The sequence below is a fragment of the Anas platyrhynchos genome, chromosome 3 (genome assembly GCF_047663525.1).
Source record: "Anas platyrhynchos isolate ZD024472 breed Pekin duck chromosome 3, IASCAAS_PekinDuck_T2T, whole genome shotgun sequence".
NCBI classification, from domain to species: Eukaryota; Metazoa; Chordata; class Aves; order Anseriformes; family Anatidae; genus Anas; species Anas platyrhynchos.
The window spans coordinates 74,334,262-74,359,248 of record NC_092589.1 but is presented as its reverse complement, the minus strand read 5'-3'; the positions used below and the strand labels follow the sequence as shown (position 1 = coordinate 74,359,248).

General features: G+C 39.4%; 1 protein-coding gene across 3 annotated transcripts in view; it reads left to right on the top strand.

The window, feature by feature from the left end:
* Positions 1-24,987, top strand: part of CRYBG1 (crystallin beta-gamma domain containing 1) — a 96,137-nt gene that overhangs the window by 14,088 nt on the left and 57,062 nt on the right. The window contains exons 1-2 of one of the 3 annotated variants that reach the window (XM_072036141.1): positions 14,209-14,359; positions 19,474-19,603. In XM_072036141.1, the coding sequence (XP_071892242.1) occupies positions 19,568-19,603 (36 nt within the window). In that variant the 5' untranslated portion in view covers positions 14,209-14,359; positions 19,474-19,567. Of the gene's footprint in view, positions 1-14,208; positions 14,377-19,473; positions 19,604-24,987 lie in introns of those variants that run through there. The other 2 variants (XM_072036142.1, XM_072036138.1) reach the window with 2 other exon arrangements.

The following is a 24,987-nucleotide window of genomic DNA, read 5'->3' as shown; positions in this document are numbered from 1 at the left end:
CGTGATGTCCCGGCTAACTTTGGCATTAAGGCTATCACTGTGAAGGAAGGGTGTTCCCTTTTTCTATGACTCCTCACCATTTGTAGGAATCTAGGAGGACGTGATGCTTCTCATCCTGTTTCCCCAAGCTTTTATAATTAGCCATCGTACCTTGTCTCTGATGCAGTGCAGGTAGACCTTGTAAAATCGAATCAGACCGTTCCTGTCAGTAATGGAGAGCAGGCTCAGAAGAGCCATGGGGATGGCAATCTACCTTCTGTGATTTCCTGCAGGAGGGCTGGAGGGCTGGAACTCCTCTCCTGTGAAGAAAGGCTGAGAAAGTCCAGTTTTTGTAGCCTAGAGAAGAGAAGGTTTTTACATGACTTTATAGCAGCCTTCCGGTACCTAAAGGGGGCCTACAGGAAAGATGTGGAGGGACTCTTTGTCAGGGAGTGCAGTGATAGGACGAGGGGGAATGGCCTTAAACAAAATAAAAGGGTAGGTTTAGATTAGATATAAGGAAGGAATTCTTCGCTAGAAAGGTGGTAAGACCCATGCAGAGAAGCTGTGGATGCCCCATCCCTGGAGGTGCTCAAGGCCAGGCTGGATGGGGCTCTGGGCAGCCTGGCCTGGTGGGAGGTGTCCCTGCCCATGGCAGGGGGTTGGGACTGGGTGGGCTTTAAGGCCCCTTCCAACCCAAACCAGTCTGCAATTCTGTGATTCCATGAAGGTTTAGAGCTTCATCTTTTGGCAAATGTTGAAATCTGCTTTATGACTTCTCATTTCCAAGTCAGACTGTAAATATTCTCTGTCCTTGCCAAAATGAGTGGGTGCTGGAAGGAAAATATGGTTTCTGAGACAGCGTAGGGATGCAGGGCATTTGTGGTGGACAGGGTGGTGCAGTGAGGGAACCTTCAGCCCCACATGCACCCAGGAGCAGTCCCTGAGGTAAGAAGATGTTTGTAAGACAGTGATTGAGTTCACAGGTCTTAGAAATCCTGTTCCCACCTCATCCTCTCCAGATGAAGTGGTTGTCAGTAGATGACTGCCCTGCAAATGACAAGATTTTAGAGAGCTAATGTCTAAGACATGATGGAGTAGCAACATATCACCACATCAAAGAGCCAGCCAGTATTGCTGGAAGTTCGGCAAACAGCCTTGGGAATGGTGTCTGCCAAGGAACAAATGACCTCTGGATAATGGATTTGTCAAACTGACCAAGGCTGCCAGAGCTCCGGAAGTAGTGCCTCCAGCACGGTTAAAAACTGTATTTATCTTACTTAAGAGTTCCAAAGGACAGTTTTATAGTTTCACGGTCATAAAACACTACATGGTTTCTCAGGGCATCCAAAATTGGTGGTATATTCAGCAAAACAGTCCTGTAAGTCTCCCTTCTACTTTCCACCTCTGAGTTGACTGTTTATTCCTTTGTAATTATTCACGTGTGTGCCGGTGGACAATCACAAATAAAGGAAATGAATTCTTTTAGCATCTGTTATGTAGCTCTCCTAAGATAAGTTGTCCATATGCACTTTCTGCAACCATTTTTTCTACAGATAAGGCAACTTAGGCTTGCATGCTCATGAGGAAAGTGAAATTTTGGGCATGCGCTGACCTTTATGACATTGGTGCAAAGAACATTCAGCTACATATGGAGAACATCAAGTGCATAGGAACTGCTACAACAAGCTCATCAAGTCTCAGCATTTATGATGCATGCACTTACATTGGAGTAGGCGTATGGCCATTACTGATTTAGCTCAGGTAGCTTCTTTTTTGCTGTGTATAAGAGTCACACAGGATGGAATTAAAACAACATTTTTGCTTTAAGTGAAAGAAATAGTACAACACATTAGGACAGTAAATTATAAATGGATCAATGTAAGTTTATGCATGATGACCAAAAAATGCTATACATTTCACAAATAGGCCTCTGAACACATGGACTCTCCTGGGGACAGATTGCTGTGAAGGAATCATAATCGTAGCCCCACAGAAATTATTTCACTCTGTGGTGGGTTGACCCTATCCAGCAGTTAAGCACCCACCAGCTGCTTGCTCACTACCCCCACAGCAGGACGGGGGAGAAAATTGGAAGAGCAATGGTGAGAAAAAGCCTTATGGGTCAAGATAAAGATAGTTTAATAAGCAAAGGAAAAGGAAAAAAAAACACAACAGCAAGTAATGTAGACTCCACAACACCCACAAGCATACAGATGCCCAGCCAGTCTTTGAGTAAGGACTACTTTGGGAAGACACCCCCATCACCACAAACACAATTTTTATTGCTGAGCATGGCATTACATGGCACAGATTATCCCTTTGGTGAGTTGGGGTCAGCCATCCCACCTGTGTCCCCTCCCAGCCTCTTGCCCAGCCCATCCTACTTGCTATGGGGGCAGAGTGAGAAGTAGAGAAAGCCTGGGTACTGTGCAAGCTCTTTTCAGCAACGGCTAGAACATCAGGGTGTTATCAACACTGCTTTAGTAAGAAACCCAAAACACAGCACCATATGGTGCTGCAAAGAAAATTAACTCCATCTCAATCACATTCAGGATACACTCTTAGTTCTTATCCATAGTTAGTGATTTTTTGTCCTCTTACAAAATAAAAATAAAAAAATCTTTTTCCCTATTTATTATATCAGTTTGTGGATTGTCTTACTAAAGTCGTGGCTGGACTGAAAGGTTGGTGGAAGCACCAGTGATTAGATGCATGATGAGATTTATGCAAATATGTAGCTCATTAGACTGAGAAAAATAGAATAGAAGTAACCTGAAGATCAGAAAGGTCTCTGAAATAACACAAGTTACCAAAAAAAGGAGGAAAACATGAATACCTTCTTTATAAATATGATAAACAATATTGTTTTATATACCTTTAAAACCCTTACAGGATCTTTAATGAAAAACTCACCAAATTATTCAAGGAATTTTATTTTATTTTATTTTATTTTATTTTATTTTATTTTATTTTATTTTATTTTATTTTATTTTATTTTATTTTATTTTTAAAGGGAAGAATACATGACATTGTCTTTTGAGAGCTCTGGAAATGAACTGCTTGGGGTGCACGTGAGATCAAATGTAGCAGCTTAGTTTTACAAAAGCCCTAGATAATTTATACAAATTAGAACACTTGTAGTTCATAAGTTTACAATAAGAAAAAATAAACCTGAGACTTCAGGGCTTAATAAGATAGCCTAGTAAAGACAGGAAATACTATTTTTGCCCAGTATTTACTCTGTTGAGTAATTAAGTAGAGGAGATTTTCCCCTACCTCATTTACAAAATAAATTAAATATGGTCTTTATAACGCTTTATTGAAATGCAGTTTTGCTCACCTAATATTATTTCACTCTCTTTAACTTTTTCTTGTGGAATTTTCATTTGTTCCTTGCAGAGTGCAGACTTTACTTTGTGAAGATTTTATGGTGTCTTTATATGTTTGTGGTTACTGATGCATGTAAACATGAATTTGATCACAAATCCATGTCCGAGCAAAGAACTGGATGTGTCTTCCCATTACGTGACATTGCCTGCTGTCCTGCATCATTACTTAGCTGGTAACAGAGCACTATCATTGATACGTCTGTTACTGTGGAGGTTACTGGAAATGCCATCAGGTTGGGTGCCTGTCACTATTGTCTTTGATCTTCATCCAAAAGACCATAGAGGTACATATGTTATGTTATGCCTTGGATGACTCCCAGGAGCTTGCTCACTTCCTATCAGTTGGCTTTGATGTTTGCACCTGCAGTTACCTGGTATTGATGCCACAGGTCTTCCCTGTCAGATGTTGGGTCTTGGTGGTTATAAATCTGATAACGCAGCTGCTGTTCTGAAAGTTAATGTAATTGCAGACGTTTCAGCATAATTGTGTCACCTCCCTTCCCACTTATTGGATATACCTGCTTTTTAGGACAGGACCTACCACTGTGAGACTCCGAAGATTCTCAGCATAGCTGCAGTGCAAATGACGATAGATCTTACCTTCTACACCCTTTTTTTGGTCTTTAATACAGGATTACATTGTATTGACTAATATTTGGGTCAAAGTTTCTACGTGGAGTCTGCACAGCACATATGCAACAGAGTAACAAATCTCAAAAGCGGTACAAGGAATTTTGTAATGTTTATACAAATTTGTTTTTCCTGAAACTACTTTCCACTTCCTCCAAGAGTAAGAAATACATGGTTAAAACATGGCTTGAGGAGACCTTCTATTCATTGTTGAAAAAGTCCTCACCCTCTTGTATTTTTCCTTTCTTAAAGTATGTTTCTCATCTCTTATACCTTCTGAAGTGTTTTACTTCTTCCGCTCTGATTTCTGTATGTCTCATATGCCTGGAACAGTCTTGTTATTTTCATCTGCTAATAATCTTCTCGTCTCCCTAAGTCTCTTTACAAATGTGCTTATTTTGGTTAGCTTTCCACCTCTTCTTTTATGCCGCTCCACTGTCCTTTAATCTAGACCAAATTACAATTTAATAATGCAGGTGAGGGTTGGGGAGGAGAGGTTTCAAAAGTTAGCTGTAAAGCAAAACCCTTCAGTCATCTTGCATCTTCTGTTATTGTGGTCTATGGTTCAGTCTGTTCAGGCTTCGCAGGGCGCTTGTTTGTGTCCTTGTGCTTGTGTACAGAGCGAGGCGCAGAAATACCGCTGTGTCCAGCTTGCGAAAACAGAGCTGGACTGAAGCTGCTCCTTAATGAGACCTCTGTGGCTTTCTGTGAGGGACGAGCAGAGCCTTTTAGCCAAAGCAGTTTTATAAGTGCCTGCCAAGGTGTCTGTAGCAAAACTACTTCTTGAGCCAGCTCTTGAATATTTGCATAGCAAAGTGTTAAAAAGGAATGACCGAGGACATAGAATTAAGCTAAAACAACACAAGGGTAACATAATCAGGTTGTCCTGCCCTTCCTCTTCCCACATTTATCTGTTAGTTGAGGGCTTCAATCTTTTCTTCTGTCTTCATGGCGCTAACTGCTTTTATTGATTTGTGTTCTCCCAATTAACACATACAGGTGTTTGGCTATACCTTGGCTATACGTTGGCTATACCTTTTATTTTAGGCGTCTGACATTGCATTTTAACATTTTATGTGACTACCGATGAAATGTCAGTACTGGGAGGATAAAAGATATTTGGGGTAATACGTAAATTATTTGGGCCTATGTGGTAAGTAAATAAACTTTTCATGAAAGAGCTGGTGCAATAGTGAGATGGGTATGTAAAATGAAAGTTGTTAGTTCTAGATTTTTCTGCTGAAATTCATAACATTTGATTAGTGTTTATTGCCTCCATTCTCATTAGCTCTTGTGACACACCTTTAAGGGAGGAGGGTATTAGGCATGCTTGTGTAGGTTATTTTGTAGAGCTGGACATTACCCCAGAGACCATTCCCTGGGAATGATAGGGTCGTATTTACAGGTCCAGCCACTGCTGTTCTGAAGTTCCTAAAAATGTCATTGCACATGTTAATTAGTGAGACTGAGTTACTAAAATGATGTTGAACTAGCTTTAATTAGTGAAACCAACACCCCAGTGTCCTCTTGTTTCTGTAGCTACTCTTTTTTTTTCCCCATTAATTAATGGAAGCATTAATAGCAAATGATGGTTCATTAACTTTTTTTTATGAGAAAGAAAGATTTGTAATTAACAGATTTACAGACCAGGATGCAATGCTGCCTTTTTATGAAAACAGGGTACAGATCAAGTCTTTTAGTAATGTCATTTCTTGATGATACTTCAGCAAAATTGTGTAATATTTTATTTATATTTATAATTTAATGACTTACAACATGTAAACTAATCAAATGATCTCTTTATCTGGAAAATAATTTTCAAATATTCAGTAATTGCTTCTCATCCTGAGTTGCCTCCTCCTCCTGATCCTTGGCTTCTTTGAAGTATTATCTTATATGAAGACAGAAATAAATACAGTTCAGCATAATGGATAATGAATATCTCTTGACAGAGATTTCACAGCCTGTATCTTTGCAGGGAGAAGCTTTGCAGCCCCAAAGGTTTGCTGCCAGGTTAACTGTGTTTTCAAATGTGTGTTTACTGTACACAGCAGCCTGGGGCAGGCTTTCAGAATGCTTGAAGGACTCAGTTTGGAGACTTGAGCCCAAAGACTGTGAAATTGTCTTTTGTTTCATTGCATTTGTAATACGATAAAAACGTGACCTCTTGCTTCCTTTTTTTTTCCCTTTCCCCCTTGCGTAACCTATTGTAGTAATCACGTTGATTACTTTAGTTGTTTCCTGTTGCTCTCTTTTGGAGGATGGATTACCCAGGGTTTTAAAACGATGACACCTATAAATCTAAAAAATAAATCTATGGCTCCTTCAGTTGTGAGAAGGACATTTACAAAAGGAAGTGTTTATCTTACACTTTGAAAAATCATCAGGACCCTATAAAGGACTGTCCATCAGGACTGTCCCTGCAGTAAAACCTAGTACCAAAAATGTTTTCCTCCCAAATCCAGAGGATTTATGTGTGGGAGATGGTAATTTCTTTATCCCTTATGAAGATGTTGCCCCAACTGGGTCACAAATGACAAGATAAATGCCTTGTTAAACTGGTTCTAGACCTTAGAGGGTTGAAAGTAGGCAAATACAGAAATTAAAATAGAAGGTTTTAGCAGGTAACTACAGAGTTGCTGGCAGATGACTCTGTAGTAAGCTATTGTAAATAGGACATCCTAGATGATTTAAGTCAGTCTTTGAACTGGCTCCAGGATGACTTGTATTTCATGTATAAAGTCCAAGACTCATAATACATTTGTACCAAGTGATGCTTTAGGATAAAGTTTAATGTGTGAACTGTTTTAAAATTTAAATGTGATTGAAATTGTCGTAGAATTATTTGGTGTGATTTCAGATGTTTACTTAATTACTCTTTGCACTCAACTGTCAATTAGGCATCTTTTGGAGCATAAGGCCTAGATCCAAACTGAGGTTCCTAAGCCTACAGAGACAGTAGGGTGGTATAATGCCCTTATCTTCCAAAGGAACACCATAAACATTGTTGTGTGGTGCTTTTGTTTGTTTGTTTTTAAATGACTACGTGATCTTTTCAAGACTACAAGCATCAGGAGCTTACACACTGAAAGCACATAAAGCCTCAGAATCACTGAGATAGTATGCAGGCTCACTTGAACAATACAGTTTGTCACCTAGCACCCTGCCAAAATCATTTATTTCGTGATGACAGAGAACTGAAGCATGACACTTACTGAGACACGAAAATTACTTCCTTCAGCAAACTCCGTGGAGGTTACTGCTGCTAGGTGCAGACCAGGTCAGGTAGACACATTAAGAATACGTGATGGTATAAGCCGCAGGCTAGTAAGAGAGCAAGTTCACTCCCTTACGTTTTTCTTCTTAATTCAGCTTCAAGCACAATTTTAGTAATGTTATAATTTTATGGATGACATCTTTAGTCAAAGATAAGCAGGACTACTTCTAAATTTGCTTGTCACGTGGAGAGGGAGCTTTCATTAGTAGTAGACTTGACTGAATTAGAAGAGTAGGTGTGGCTGAGAGAGTTAATGCTTACGGTGGACAAATCAGACTTGTTTTCACTCAGAAATGCAAAGGTGTTGAGATAGCCACCTCCGCTCTGACTAAGAGACAAGATATGGGCATTTCTCTTATGGTGCTGTAGCCACAGCAGGAGATAGAAATTTAAAACAAAAAAAAATCATCTTTGCTTCCTCAAAGTTAAAAACCGAGAGTTTTCATAGGATTTTTCTTTTGATATAGTGATCTCATTATAAGAAGACATTGTTGTCATTCAGCACAAGGAGCCTCTGCCTGCTTTCCTGTGGTCAGGACCGCTTGGCAGACTCCATCCCAGACATTTAATATAATTAACTTGAAGGTGTTTCCTGCTCAGGAGGTATTTAAGCACCCTAGGATGAACAAGCAATGAGGCTGGAGGATGAGCTGTCCGTAACCAATAGTTGAAGGTGTCATCATTTAGTTAGCTAGGAGAGAGCTGTTAATGAAGCAGTATTAAGTGTACTGAATTGTAACAAAGTGCTCATAATTTTAAATAACAAAGATTTGCACAATATTAACTGGGCTGTCAATGTCCTGATTAAGAAAATACTCTCTCTAGATTGCCGGCATTTCCTTTCCCAGGATCTGCTTGTTCTCATTTGTCCCTCTCTTCTGTTTTTTACATCCCTTCTTTTACCTTCCCTCATTGTCTGCAACGTGACTTTTGCTAACTTTTGCGGAAAAGCGAAGGAAGTGAAAGAGAGGAGTGATAAATAGGTTTGAGAAGAGGCAAAAACACTGTCAGGAGAGAACTAGACATTCCTCAAAAGATGAAGCAAAACAAAGTCTGAAACCAAAGTCTGTGATCTTCTGACTGTAGTGTTAGGATGCAGAGATGCAGGCAGGCTGCCTTGCAGCAAGCTTGTATCCTGAAGTCTGCTGCTTCTTGCTGTATAAGTTAGTCCTTTCTAAAAAGCCAATAAAACTTCAAAGAAGCACTTGGTAATGTAAATCTGTATGATTTACAGATTTTCTGAGCTGGCAGAAAGCCTCTTCCATGTGGAGGTATGAAGAGAGCCCATCCACATCTATGTATTTATTTTGATGTTCAACTTTTGAGAATTTAAATATATGCACTCACTCATTGCTCTTAAAAATAAAAGAATGAAGAGTTGTGATGACAATCTGTCAGGCTACACTGTACTGTGAAATGGATAACATCTCATTTTGGTGCTGTGCTCAACTTTGTGGCAAAACCACTTTTTATGCTGCATCTATGACCATGATTGGTATGTCTTGCTTGTTCTGCATTGTTCTCCTATCTAAAGGCTTAGTAATTTCTGAGATTTCCCTAAACTACTTTTAGGAAAAGTAACTTTTTAAGTAAACTTAAAAGGGTATAGGAAATATGAAAATAGATTTTAAAAAGTTGTATCTTAAAATATGTCCGTGTTAAAGTATTTTTAAATTGTTTCCATAAATACAACTACAAGCGCACATGTAACTTTCTAGACTGTGTTCTCAAAGACATGAGAGTCATAGATGTGGCCTGTTGAACACATTCATAAATTGTGATCGAGTATTATCATCTGATTACCTTAAATTGCAATTCCAACTTCACTCAGTTGTCACCATAGAAATATGCAGAGAATTTGAGTGGGAACAATCAGTGGTTTCTTAAAACAAAATTTTTAAGTGTTTGGATTTATATTAAAATCTCTGCAGGTGCTTGTTTTTAGGCAGGTGAGAAAATGCAGATTAGTATCTTTTGCAATGAAGTTATCACTATTTGAAACACGGAATTATACAGTCCATTATTAAGTCTGGAAACAGCAAAACATCTCACATTACATGAGATGACTTACCTAAGTATGACTTTATATATGTATATTAGGTCTTTCCAAATATATCGTTTTAGTTCGATATTCCACTCCTGGCATCAATGAACAGTTGGTCAACCATTTTACTTCCTTTCTATTTAAAGCTCAGTAAAATTTTAATGACCAAATTTCAAAGCTAAATCCCCAAGTCTAGATTCTTAACTGGCACTTCTGTTTATAGTGACACTTTAAATATATACATATATATATAAATATATATATTTTTTTTTCTGTAATATGTTAGGAACTGTTTTCTAGGTTTTCTACATGTTTAGATTGCTGATATTCGGAAATGACATAAGAAACTCTTATATCAAGGCTACTTGTAATCACAAATCCCCGTTGAATGTAAGCCCCTGTGTGTTTATCTGAGCAAAATGTGGCTCATCTCCTTGCTGCCAAAAGCCTGAGTTTCAATTAGACTTAGCATAATTGATGAGAACGTAAAAGGGCTGGTCCCACACTGGTTGGTTGCCTTTGTTCTAGACAGTGGGCTAATTTCAGGTCATGAAATCAGCTTAGGAGAGTTTTAGGAGAGTTCCTTTGCTGTAATTGCAGGGTGCGGTTGATGAAGAATTTGATGAATAGATAAATTGATGAGTTTATGCAGCACGAGCCAATCCTCACTTGTCCTGCATGCATCTCGTTGGCTTTGTCCTGCTCATTGCTCTCCCGCGTGGGACAGCTGGGGACCTGAGGGGACAGGAGAGGTTGGAGTAGGGCTGAGGCAAAGAACTGGGCTGCTCTATGGTGGGGTAATCCTCCGGGATCTCATGCAGGAATCCTGCTGGAAGGTGCAGCCTTCAGCCCAGTGCTGTGGTCGCTTCTGTGTGGCAGGATGCTGCTGTGCTGAAGGATGGTGTGTTAAGGTGTGTGCTTGCCAGGCTGTGCCTCCCTGCCTCCCCTGCACCCATCCTGCCCAGGCTTTCCTGCAGCTGGCCCCTGGGAACTTGAGAGGCCTGTTCTGGTGTCTCATCCCTGCCTCATACCTTCTCGTGGACAGAATATTTTTCTTCTAAGAATTGAAAGACTTTCCTATTTGCTGTTGCAGGGGCACTGCATTTAGAAATAAATTGGGCTTTTCAAAGTGGAACTTTAGTCTATGGCAGGTTACTAGATGCACACAACTTTCAAGAGCAAAGAGCAAAGACTTTGCTATTTTTTTTTCCAACTATCACTTTGAACCAAATGCTAATACTCGCATAAAAAAAGCAGTGGAAAAAATGTTGCAAGTCTATATTCAGAGTCTATGTTCAGAAGTATTTTCACATCCCAGAAATTGTAAATACTGCTCTGTATCTCTCAATGTAGCTAGAGGAAAGCAGAAAAATTACGTGGTAACATGATATTTTGGTTCATCAAGTCATGGTGAGTCAATGTGAACAAAGAAAAGCATCATGTGTTTAAAGAAATGAGTGATGCTGGCTTTCCATCTCCTCAAACAGCTTCATCTGGTTCTTTGAGCTTCTTACTATATGAAATGAGATACTACCTTTGTTTGGCAAGTGAATGTGATGATTATTGTTTATACAATGCTTTAAAGCTAGGCTAGAATATGAATATCAAGATTATCTCTGCAGTCAGTGAGACAACTCTAGTGCAGCATGGTTACAAATAGTGTCTGGGGCTGAGGATGTCAGTACTGTGTATTTGTTCATTGCCACCCAACTTTGACTTTGCTGAAGGGGTTCTCTGAATGCCCCCACAATGCTTTGGACATCATTTATGTTATATTAATGCACAGCAAAAAAAGATCATTTTGTACTTTCTCTATCAAATCTGTAAGTTAAATGTCAAACGTTCAAAAGTTCCCAATGCTTACACATATTCAAGGAATCAAGATTTCACCGTGAGGTTACTTTATACAGTTTCATATTCCCAAAAATGGTAAGTAAAAAAAAATCACAATGAAAAACTTCAGAAATATTTTGCAAAGTCAGTTTTTAATAATAAACTTTAGCAGTCTTGCAAACACGGTTACATATATGGAGCTGGTGTAATGTCAAGAGTTGGCTGTGGAATGAGAGGAGTGGTTATCACAGGCAACTGGATTTGTTGGGGCAAATCGGCATATATGCAGAGGTGCCACCCAGTGGCCAGATGGCAATAATGAATTTTTCTAACTAATGAAGAAAAAAAAAAGAAAAAGTTGGTGAAGGACAGCATCTTACGATAATATTTTAAATAATTTTTTTGGACTTTTTTTTTTTTACACTTATTGGTTGGCACATGAACAACAGGGGTTTCAGTTTCTTGAAAAGGAGTAACTGACAAAGTTTGCTTAATAGTCGTCAAATTACAGAATAAAAAAGAGCTTTGGTTAATTCAAATAGTTTCCAAGTAATCAAATGACAAAATATGTTATGTCTTTGAAACCTCAATTTAGAAATTGTGTTAGTACATTCAAGTACTTTTGTACCAAACCAAGGTGCTATTTGTGTTGTTTTGGTTAGATTTTTTTTTTTTTTTGTTATGCAAACAAGAGCTAGAAGTACAACTAAAGAAAGGTGAATGTCAGTGGCAGGTGTAAACTGAAATTTATGATGCATTTCCTTGTAGTGACATTCATATAGAATGATAGACTGGAGAGTGGATGTAAAAAGGGAAAAAGTAGAGTTGCTGTAAGGTATTTATGATACCAGCAAGATATAAAATGAAAGCTATTACAATGATGACATTCCTTAGTTGAAATTGTGAGAAGACAAAAGAGTGAAACAGTGATGAGCATGTGGTACTGAGCTGATGTGGATTCATGAAGATTTTAACCAGCTATATAATGGCTGGGTTTCTGGTGTGGCTAAAAGCATTCTTCACTAAGTTTTCAGATTATCTGAAAGATAACTTTGTTATTGAGATGGAGCTATTCCCAGTCTCAAGTGTCTGTATTGGGTTTATTTCCAGTCAATAGAGGTGGAAAAGAAGATAGATACCTTTAAGCATAATAAATAACTGCAATAATTTCTGGGACAGCTGGGCTTTTTGATCTTGTAAAACAGAAAAGGGTCACCTGGAATAAGAAACTAGAAGCTGCTTGGATTTGGTGTATTAAAGATTTCGCTATAGAGCAACACTGTGTATCTATATTAGGACTCAGAAAAACATGTTTTGAAGGACTAATGAATGTAGTATTCCCAATTGCATGTTGTTTGAAGCACAAGAAAGCCAGAAGTGTGAAACCATTTCATCTCATGTGGAGTTGCTCAGAGCTTCAACAAACTGCCAAATGCAAACAAATGTACTTAATAACCTGAAATTAATATATTGTACTGGGAAAACAGTAGGGCTGAAAAAACAAGTACACATAGGTCTGGCAGTGGACAACAAGTATGACAAGTTTGTGGTGTTGCAGTGGCTCAGAAAAGTCTCTGTGCAGTCTTTGTGTGTGCAAATGTATCGTGGAACAAAGCAAAGAGACAGCAGACCTGCTGTTTGGGATTTTTGGTATGGCTGGAACTGGGATGTTGTGTACAGCTTTGGACACAGCTTTGCCAGAGAGGTGTTGTCAGAAGGAAACAGAGAGGAGAACACAGGAATTCCTTTACAAAAGGGAAGATTATGCTAAATAATGACTGAGTGAGAGATATAGCTGAAGACTGCAAATATTTAAATGGTGTGAATTTGCCAAACAAAGAGATGAATTATTTAGGCTGTCATAATAAGGCAGAATGGAGTAACTATAACAAAGGGTACTTTTAGGTGAGGTATTAACCCTGTTATTAAGGTGTATGACAAGACACTTCTAAGTAACCCAGTGGGAATACATCTGCCGTGACAAGATGTGACCTAAGGTGGTTGAAACAGACCTTGTATCTCTACCATCAAGAAAGGTGGAGGCAGAAACGTAAAGCTTGGTTCAGCTGTGAATCTGAGATCCGGCCATTAGATGGCAGGGTTCGGGTATGAGAGGACGGGTGCCTGTCCATCTCCTGTCAGTGTCACACCTCAGGGCCACTCATCAGTCCCAGCGGCTGGAATTTGGAGGTGCTCAGTTTTCCTTTGAAAATCACACCCACACAGCTCATCACTTATAGGACCAATGTGTCCCATGTTCCACGCATGTGTCCTGTCATGATACCTGTGTGTGAGCTCTGTTTTTTTACTGCATGCAGCCTTGTGTGAGTAGGGAGGTGCAAGAAGTGCTACGTTACCCAAATGTGGCAAAACTGCTTCATATGGGAGCTGAAGTCAGCTGGAGCTCAAACAATGCTGTAGAGGAGGGTAGAGAAAAAGCTAAAACCAGGGATACAATAATGGGAATGCTGAGGCAGTGGGAAGAGATGATGTAAATACAGGAGCTTGCTACAGATTGTTGAGGAAGTCCACATACAGGTTTTGTGGAAAAGATGACAGAAGGAATAACAAGCTTTGTATGGAAAACTTCAGCCCAGAGCAGGCTGTTTGAAATGCTCAAAATATATTAAAAGGGTAACTACAGCAACTCAAATAATGCACAATAAAAAAAAAAAAACTTGTTTAAAATAGTCTGCACTGCTAAAGGATCTGCCGCAGGGAGCGATCCTTATATATGCATCCACACCTCTCCAGATTACACGCCTCTAGAGTGAACTGGCTGTGTTTGTGCTGCATAACACTTGACCTGGGCCTGATGCCCCTGTGGCTCTGTGACCATAATTATATTTTTGTGGCTTCAGTTCAAAGTGTCTGAGGTAATGTGAGGGCTGCTTTGCTGCCTGCAAGACTGGTGTTTTTATAACATTATGCCGAAGGTATGCTGCACGGTGTGGGGTGTGGTGTGGGGCACACTGGGGGTGTCTGAGGGCAGGAGGCTAGCTGGGGTGGTGTAGGGCAGGAGGAGCCAAAGCTGCTATAGCCCCATCCCTGCTCTGCCATCCCTCGGGCAGTCCATCCTCAGAGCTGCGCTTGGGCTCCTCCTCGGAGGGCAGCACTTGGTTTCCTCCAGAGAGCCCAGGCACAAAGTGGTGCATGTGCAGTATGGCTGACAAGGGGACCAGGACCAGGGAGTGAACCAGGGAGGTAAATCACTTGGCAGTGTAGGTAGACCCATCATAGTCAAGAGCACGTAGATTGGTGGGTGAGCGGGGGGAAAGCCTCCTACTGCTCTTAATGCTGTTCTGTGTTGTGCAGTAAATCTTTAGCACAGAGGTTTTGCTGATCAGATTGATATTTGCTGGTCCCAAAGAAAAAATTAAGTGCTGATATGGCATGGGAGGTGGGAGACTGGGCAGAGGATCTGAATAAACAAACAGAATATCTTTCTGTTTTAATCAAGTTGTTCTTGCTCATACATGCATTCTCTTTTTTAAAGCATGATCTCATCCTGTGTAAAAGTGTTGATTGAAAATGAGAACTAATATTCAAGAATCACGTACAAGGTACAGACTGAAGACTGCTCTAAAAAACAGCAGACTGTAGATGGATATCAGGGCTGAATATGATGGATGATGAGGGAAGCCAGGGCTGTAAAATTATAAGGCTGTCAGTTTAGTAAGCATTATTAATTTAAAACATATGGCAATCTCCTCTTTTCTACTTTTTGCTTGTGAGTTTTGTTTATTGTTTCTAACATGGTTTATTTGTGTATGTTTGTCTTCAGGTTAATTCCCTTCAAAACGCTTTCTACTTGTCTTAATATTTTAAGATTAATTTTTAAGACAATTAATAGAATATCATTGTGTCACTATGAGGGTCTTAGGCATGGACAAGAAAGAGTGATATGTCTATGGTGTGTGGTCTGTATCATAAAAAGTTCACTTTCCAGTTTAATTTCTGTTTAATGGTCTATGATTGCTCTTCCAGTCAGTAGTTCTGATGTGAGCGAGCATCTCTGTACTGGCGAAAAGAAGGCTTTTCTACCTACAAAGCTTTTCCTTCCTCACTCTCTATTCAAAAGCTTGGTAATTTCTAAGGCCTTCTCTCTGCTCTTCCTTTTGGTTCACTACAGAATTATTATTTTCATTAGCTACATGAAAACATGCCAGACAGTCATTGCTGTGGAAACATATTCTGAGTGTTTTTGACATAATTAGTTGCACCATTTAGTAGCCAAACATATAACAAACAATAAACTACTCAGCCTATCATAAATATTCAACCCACCATTTCTCCTGATGTAAAAATTCTTACCTCCACAGACAACCTCCTCTCCAAGTGCCTCAGACGATTGATGGGCCTTGCAAAATGTCTGGGAGGGTTTCATAACATTCCTAGCGTGTTGCAAACACTCTTTCCCCCCCCGGGCCTGCCGGGCTTTGAACGAGTGGGTATGGTTACACAAACAAGTTAAGAGTGAGGAAAGCAAGGGTGTGGATTTGCAGTGCGTCAGCTGCCCCACGGTAACTGTCCACCAGCCTGCCCTCACCCCACGGTGAATGTCTCAGTAGATTGGGGTGAGCTCCTTTGCATTTAGGCTGGAACACAAGAATTTACACGGGCAGTTACCGCAGACTTCACAGCCGGCTTGCCCCGTGGCAGCTTGCTTGTGTGCCCATGCCTTGAGGCAGGAAGCGTACTGCAGCACTGTCCTGGAAAATTGCCTCCTGCTCTAAATTAACGCTTTTGGGAGGCCCTTGTGGCTCAGCTATCAGTAGATTGTTGCGAGGATAGACCTGAAATTGCGTAGAAATTTAAAGATCTGATATCCTGTTTGGAAACCTGAAGTGCCACCATTGGGTCTTTGCCAGCGCGTTGTCCTCAGGTTGAAACTTCTGGAGCTTTTGTCAGCTCCATTTTTCAGCCTGAAATTGCATCCTTTAAAAGAAAGGTATCTGAAAGAAATGGTATTGCTCCACCGTGCTCTGAAAGCAGCGGCTTGCTGGCTACCGCACCGTACACTTGGTGGTACCTTGAGGTTAACTGGTGTCTCAGGACCTGATGGCCCATCCTCTGGCCCTTGGGCTCCAGGAACAGGTGGCCAGGAGCAGGACAGTGGGGGTGAGGTTTCAGGGTGGCCTCTGGGGTGGCCCAGCCTCCATTGCTGGAAGTGAGCCAGCAGGAGCCTCACAAACTTCAGGCACAGCCACTTTCCACAGCAAACATGAGGGATTTGAGAAGACCTCATTAGTTCCTACCCAGGAAGTGTTTTCTCCCACAGCTTGTCTTCCTCTTGGCTTTTGATGTGCAAGATGGAGACACGTTGTTTCTGACATGTGCATTAAGTAGTTCTTGGGGCGCAGAAGCTTGGTGCTGGCTGAGCAGCACCATTGCAAATGGCAGCCTCTTGTAGGGTGTTCATGTCACCTCAGCGCTTAGCTGCGCTTTCACCTGCTTCCCATGGTGTCCTGCATTTTCCTCCTCCTTAGCCAGCCTTCCCAGCCTCCTGCCCATACTGTGTCACTTGTTCCACTGCTCTGATAAAATCATAGAATCATTAAGGTTGGAAAAGACCTTCAAGATCATCTGGTCCAACCATCCCCCTGCTACCAATGTCACCCAGTAAGCCATGTCCCTAAGCACCAGGTCCAGCCTTTCCCTGAACACCCCCAGGGACAGTGACACTACCACCTCCCTGGGCAACCCATTCCAATGCCTGACTGCTCTTTCTGAGAAGAAATGTCTCCCAATTTACAACATAAACCTTCCCTGGTGCAACTTGAGGCCATTCCCTCTGGTCCTATCACTAGTTACCTGTGAGAAGAAGCTGACCTCCAGCTCCCCACACCTTGCTTTCAGGTAGTTGTAGAGAGCGATAAGATCTCACCTGAGCCTCCTCTTTTCCAGACTAAACAAACCCAGTTCCCTCAGCTGTTCCTCACAGGACTTGTGCTCCAGGCCTTTCACCAGCTTTGTAGCCTTCTCTAGACACGTTCCAGGGCCTCTACGTCCTTCTTGTAATGAGGGGCCCAAAGCTGAACACAGTACTCAAGGTGCGGCCTCACCAGAGCTGAGTACAGGGGAACAATCACTTCCCTGGTCCTGCTGGCCATGAAATTTGTTGATGAAATATATATAAGCCAAAATAATAAGGGAACAGCACTTAACGCTTTTATAGTTTCTCATTTAAACTGTACTGTTTCTTATGTAAAGTTTTATTCCAGAGAGGCAGAAATGGCTATGCATTAGTTTTCTAGTGTTGATGTAGTTCATGTAGTGTTACTCATGTGCTGTACTTAGTATTGTTGCATGGACGCAAGCTAGGGAAAATCACTTGATCACCAAGCTGATAGTCCTCAGTGTGCTCTTGTTCCCTTGAGCACTCCTACAGAAGCTTCCGGTATATATATTTGATGAGGAAGGATGTAACCGAATCTTTCAGTATTAGACGAGCAGCTGGTTAACGTGACAATTGAATTCTCTCATCTACAATTTATGTGGAACCACCCCAAAGCAGCCTCCATTGGCAGAGGCTGTATAGACGACAGGCAGAAAATGAAAAACCAGATGGACAGCTTAAAGTCAGCTGTGGCTTGGAGGAGGTAACCAGCCACTGAAAGCTGTGCAGTTTCTTCCTTAAAAATAGGTAAATAAACAAAATAATTGCACATGTTTATTGGGGTATGTGTTAAAATGTCAAAACATTTTCACCACAATTATGCAATAAACTGAACACCTCTCTAAATAAGCCTGAGGCTTCTCTGCTCCCTTATTTACTCTTTGAAAACAGTATGACAATCAGGTATAAAACTAAATTTGCAGCTAGAGCTGTACAAACAGAGCTGGATTTAGGACTTTGATGAGTCTGGAGGAAAAGCCTACGGGAAAGGGTGTTTTTACCTAACTGAAATGAAAAACACATGTATTTTAAGGACAAAACAAACAAAAACATTTTGATACATTATTTTTGCTGAAGGCAATTTGCTGAGGTTATTTTATACCTAACAATCTGTCAGTGTTTCAAGCCGGGGTGAGTTCAGTGGAAGGACACTGATACAGTCAGGGTTTGCCTGTAAGGTTGCACTTGCCATGTGTGGAGAGGATGGAGGATTGAGGCTTAGTCAGCCTGGGAGAAGAGGCAACTTTGGGGGGTGAGGAGGGTGGAGGCCCACAAACACCAGGAAGACAGAGCCAGACTCTCCACAATGGTGTGTGGTGGGAGGGTGTCAGACACCAGGCAGAAATTGAGAAAAGTGAGATTCGGACTGGACATAAGGGAAAGCATTTTCACTGTTGCCTGAAGAGATTGTGATGTCCCTGTGCTTGTAAGCTATCAAGACTGGTTAAAGTCCTGAGAAACCTGTCCCAATCCCATAGCTGACCCTGCTTCAGGCAGCAGGTTGAACCAGAAAGAAACCTCCTGGGGTCCTTTCCAACCTGAATTATCACATGATCCATGCAAAAATGCAGTCTGATTTTGAAATAAAAATATCAAAATACATCCATTAAAAAAGCTGAATTTTAACTAATTTTTGACTCATCTAAAGGACTAAATATATAAAATGCCATTTTTAATCAAACTTTTTAATGAAACCGTATCTTCAGAGAATTCTCTATTCTTGCTACTTTGTATTTTTTTTAGACAGTGAAATGCAAGACATGATATAAGTTGTCAGTGGTTGGTTTTTACTTGTTTATTTCTCACCCATGAGGAGACCAAATGAACTTTTCTACATTCTTTGCATTCCAAATTTCAAAACTGACACTGAAAATAAATAAGGAAAAAAAAGATACTGTCACTGTGGCAGTATATTTCCAATAAATGACCTTCAGTTTTGTCAATTCAACTGACTCTTTATTGAGACTGCTTCAAGAGGGAAGGTCAGCAGAATGTGTGATGTAACGTGGAACTATAAACCCCAAATGTTGTAATCTGCTGTGTCTGTAGAGGTGGAGTGTCATAAGATAATAGGACTAATTTTTCTGCCTTGTGGCTCTGATGTGGTTACCTTGCTGAATATTGTAATCAGTTTCATTTGGTTTTGTATCAGGAAAAAGCTGACAAGTTAGAGTCTCAGATAGCTGAAGCAGCTGGGATGAATTAATATCTAAATAAAAGCAGTGAGTAGTATGGCCAAATTAAAAAAAAAAAAAAAAAAAAAAAAAAAAAGCTATAAACTTCAGAAGTACTGGAGGCCCAAAACTAGTACAACAGGAGAAAACAGCTTAGTGTGTTTTGTCAAGAAATACAATGGATATTAGCTCAGACTTTATTTCACTAGCATGTATTAATTGGACAATGTTTACTCTCCTTTCAGGTACTATGATATATCAGGCAGACGCTATACTGTACAAGAAAACCAACTACCATCAGTAATCTGTCCACACGCTTACGTTATTCCAGCAATATCAATGTCTACTGCCTCATTACCAGCAGCACTTAGAAAGGTAAGAGACTACTAAGTATCTGTTTACATAAAGCATGTGTGTACATATAACGTGTATATATATATATATATATATATAATAAAAAGGACAACTAATCTGAAAACAGAATTTAACACTAGGTATAATTGCAATCCTCCTTTGAAAGACCTATGTTTGAAGTACTGGAAATTTTTCAAATGAATATCATATACGGAAATAAGGAAGGTACATAATGACTATAGCTGGCAAGAACAGCCAACAAAGGAAATGGCTCGAGGAGATCTTCCACAAGCTCTCACAAACCATATGCCTTTTTCCTTTTGTTCATAAAATATATATAAGCCAAATAATAAAGGAACAGCACTTGCGCTTTCATAGTTTCTCACTTAACCTGTACTGTTTCCTATGTAAAGTTTTATTCCAGAGAAGGAGAAATAGCTATGCATTAGTTTTCTAGTGTTCATGTAGTTCATGTAGTGTTACTCATGTGCTTGGCAGCAGTATTGTTGCATGGACGCAAGCTAGGGAAAATGCTAATTACTTCTGTTCTAATGTGAGAACTTCATTGCAGATTGCAGGCAAGGTTGTGCAATGCCGTTCTTGTCTTTATTTTAATCTTTCCATGTAGAGAGAGATACTTTTTTTTCCACTTTAACAAAAGTGCAGTAATTGTAAAAGCTGGTTTTTTTTCTTGGTTGTGGAACTAATTTTCGTCTGAGTATATATGACAAGAACCTAAAATATTTTGTCTTTAAAACTAATAAATGTCTTGTCTAGTCTGGTCAGGCCTGGAAATCTCATCTAATAATTTGTGTATGAAGCCTTTGGAAAAGACTCATTGGCCTTTAATTGAATAGACAAGTAATGTAAACCCCAAACATCCCTTGTCGTCTCATTCAGTACCTTGTTTCCACTGATACTGTAGAAACACGCCCATGAACAGAGCACAGTTATGAAACTGCAAAATGCTGCTGTACTGGAAATGGGATGAAATTTCTATTACAGTCAAAGCCAGCTGAGGACTTAGCTTCCCAATAGAACAAATTGCTGTTCACAGTGTCACTGTCTTTGATGGATATGTGTATTAACTCCTTGCAGGGAATTCTCACAAAGGTCTGGTTGTCAGATAAATACAAAAAATCAAGGAAATTAATTTTCTTTTAATTAATTAATTTCCTTTTTCATAGGAATCAGGGTGGAGAGAGAGAAAGAGAGAGAAAATTCAGCAGTTCTTTTGTATTGGGATAATCTGGTATTGTGCATAATAATATAGAGTCACTGATGATGACAGATGAATTATGGGGATTGGGCTTTAATGAAACCCTGTCTTCCCTCAGCACTTCTTGTGGGAGAGCGGTAGAAAACTGCATGACACAGAGCATAAGCTGCTTGCACCAGACTCCTCTTTGTTGCTTTCCTCTCTACAGAAATCTGTTCATAAGCCTTTTAAAGGTGAACGTACTACAGAGAGTCTTGCAGACTAATTTACACAGCCTAATTTGTATTATCCTCTGTTTTTGCCTAATTTAGGTTATTCCCTTTACCTCAGATAATTAAGACCTGACTCTAGCAATGACTTAAACAGACAAGCTCTCCTGCATTCTTTTACTAATTAAACAGTCTTCCTAAGAAACCTTGCTTATCTGTCTCTGGAGCTTGTTTACTTTTTTTTTTTTCTAAAAAAAATAATATATATATATATATATATTGCTGTTTCCCCTTTTCTTTTAGTAGTACTGATTGCTAAATGACAAAGTTCACTTTCACCTAAATTCCCTTCCGCTCAGCCAGTTTATGCCTACTAGTCAGCAGAAGATCTAAAATAGCCACTCCCTTAATAGTTTTCTTCACCTTCTGAAGAAAAAGCTGTCCCCAGCATATTCCAAGAACTTGTTGGACTGTCTCTGTCGTGTATTTCTTTTCCAGCAGAAAAAAAATAAAATTAATTCCAAGACGTAATTAAAGCTGTCAGGTTCTGTCCTTTTGGATGCTTCCTTTGCTTGATCAAAAAACAGTCTTCTCTCCACCCAATTAACTAGTGTATAATAAACTTCTATCATAATATACCCTGTTTTTTGCCTTTCATCTTCTTCCAGAGTTGTTTAACAAATCTTCATCTTACCCATTCTAGTTCTGCACAGCAACTTTTCTTGATATACAATGCACCTTTCTTCCTCTTTCTTTTTACTTAGCTTTTATAAATAGTGGTGGTAAAGCATAAGGAAACTAAAAAAAATGTTTAAATGCGCTTGTTTGATAGTGTTGCTCAGTCAATAAATCTCGTGTTGCCAAAATTACAAGGATAAAATATTTCCTCTCACTACATCCTTTTTTAAAAAAAAGCTACATCATTCTATATCAATATTGTTCTCTCATCAAATACTTTTGATGCTGATTCAGATGTATTTCTAGTTCTGTACAAGATCTGCACATTTTTTTCCCTTTGCAAAGCAGTCTGGAATATATCACATTGTTTTATCATAAGCTTCTGATTTGAACAACTTAAAATAACAGCTATATAAGAATCAACAAGATTGCTTTAAGTGCACTTACCAAACATGTAAATAGCATATAATTATTAAATCACTGGGGGCAACTAGATCTATGCGAAATTAATAAATTATAAAAAAATAAAAATACATTTCATTTTCTTGACTCTTCCAGTCCTTTCTAGTATGCAAAACAATTGTTTTAAAGAAATGAAGTTTCACAGTTTACCTTTATTTTGGCAAATAAGTTTGGTAACACTATTAAATACTTAAAAAACAAAACAAACAAACAAACCAAAACAAAATGGCCAAAATATTTCTAGATGTTAGTTCTGCAAAGTACTCTATATCTAGATTTATAAAATTCTGCGTATTCCTTTCATTTACCCAAGTAATGCAATCTGTAGTTGGTCATGTTTGCACAATCAAGTTTTTCTGGGATCTACATAGAAGGAGTATTTTATGTCTCTGAGTTTGTCTGTAAATGAAGGAAAACAGCTTGATTAGATTCCTGTTTATATTTATCTTTGAGTGTCTGTGCAGATCGACACTGAATATCATTTGAGCTGTCATATTGCCTATACTACATGAAATAGACAGCTATGGCCATGATTTTATGACAGGTTTTTATATATTTTGAAGGCTGTTTAAATTAATAAAGCAATGTGGCCAGTATTCTTCCTATGAATGAAGAAGCAACTTCCTGAATGTTTGTTGCATTCGGTTCTCTTCAAATAAATAATAATTCAATTTGAGGACTAAAACACAGATAGCTGTGTATTTTGTAGTCATACAGTTTCAATAGGGATAAAATGGATGCCAATACAAATAGAGGAGTCCTACTTGCAATAGTGCAAACTCAAATGACCTTAAATTATGCAGTTTACAGACAAATAGGCTTTAAGCTGATAGGTTCCCATTCAGTTAGGCTGAAATGCATTTGCTCCTGTAAAGAACAATTTTAAATTTAGATTGGCTTCTGCTGATAGTAAAATAAGTAAATGTAAATAGTGTTTTATTCCTTCATTATTTGTACATTTCCTCTTCACTAGGATCAATGATTACAAAAAATCTAGACTTTCAAATTCCTTGCAGGATATTTAGGTCTAAACGGTGGTTTTGTTGTTGTTGTTGTTGTTGTTTTGTTTTGTTTTGTTTTGTTTTCTAACAGTCCCATACGTGTGCTCTAACACTGTCTCTCTTCTTACATCAAGCTGTTGATTAGTCATTTTTTGAGTCCTATAACCAGGTACCTGTGTAAAGGTTTCTCAGGATTCTCCATCTAGATAAGAGTTCTCACACCTACTTGCTACCTGAACACAGCCACTGCCTTTCACACAAAGATTCAGTCCTATGACATGAATATTTAACTAAGAAAACTGGGTGGAGTACTTCTAACACCCAGGTGTGGCTATGGAAGCCCATTTTGATTCTGTGTCAAATTACTGGATTAAATGAGTTTATTCTATCACTGCCTTTGCCATATTCCTGAGACAGCAGATATACAGATCCGAAAGTCCTCCTGCCCTTTAACTCATCTTACGAGATGATAAGCTAGTCAAGGTCTAGGATATTTTCAGTTTCAGATTCCTTATCTACTTCTTCAATTTCATTTCTGCCCTGCTCAGAGTAATGTTAGCAATCCAGCCCAGGTCCTCATAGTGTTTCTCCTTACAGTGTTTTATTTTCTCAAGAAATAACAAAACTGCCAGTTACAAATTGTGCAAGCAAAGCATTTTATACTGCCTCTTGATAAACTTCCAGTACCAAGTAAGCGAGAAAGCAGGTGAAGAGTAAGACAACAGAATTATCAGTCTGTGGATAGGTGAGCAGAGCCTGCCCTGAGGAGTGCAAGTCTTTGCTGTAAGGTTCACCACAGTTTTCAAGAGATAAGGTTTTTCAGCGGTTAACCAATCTCCTCCCAAAATTTCAGATGGAAAGAAGAAAAGGAATCTTTCTTCAGCCTGGAATCAAAAAGCTAAGCGAAATCCTATAGCCAAAGTCCTACCATTGAGTCATGCAAAGCCCAAGCGTATTTGCTTTTGTGTATTTTCTAGATGAGAACAAAAAAAATTGAGAAAGCACTTCACCTGCTTTGTGCAAACACTCGGGTAAAAGGAAGGGGAAGTTACATGACATTTTAGGACTTTTTTCCTTTGAGCTGAAGGGCAGGTACAGCAAGGCATCTACTAAAGAGGAGACTGGAAGGTGTGGGTGGGCTTGATCTTGGTTTTGTTTTGTTCTCTTTTAAAATCTGGATAGGTCCTCAACTCTTTGGAATAACCTATACCTTCCTAGCGGAGTGAATGTTGCAGCAGGACAAACTCTGTATTACCAAAACAAATAGTAATAATAAAAAAAAAACACCACCAGGGAAAATATTCTGCTTGTGTTGTGCTGGATGTCAGAATTCTTGCTGGAGTTTCTATTGGCTTAATTATATTTATGCTCAGCTGTTGTGTCAAGTAATGTACTTTAATTGTACTGAATTGTGTGTGTGTGTTTGTTTGTTTTCTCCTTCCTCTGCTTCAGTATAACCGTTGTGTTCTCTGCCTGGTAGAACTCCTGTCATTCCTAGCATGAGCAATATAGCAGGGGTCACTAAATCTGGGTTTCACGCCTCACTAGTACTGTGTGTTCAGTGCAGATAATTCATTGCTGCCGCATGATGCTTCCAGTCACCCTCCTCGCGACGGGTGTGACTTGTTTCCTTGAAATAATGGCACTTTCTACCTCCGAGGCTTAACGTGTTGAATCATATTCCTCTTCCCCCCACCCCCGTTACTAGGAAGACAGGTACAAAATCCCATGACCATCTCCACATAATATTCTTCAACAAAAAGCTGGCATTTACTTATTCCCTTTTCAAATAATCATGCTTTTACTTACTCCAGTAGGCCTACTTTTTAATCATGA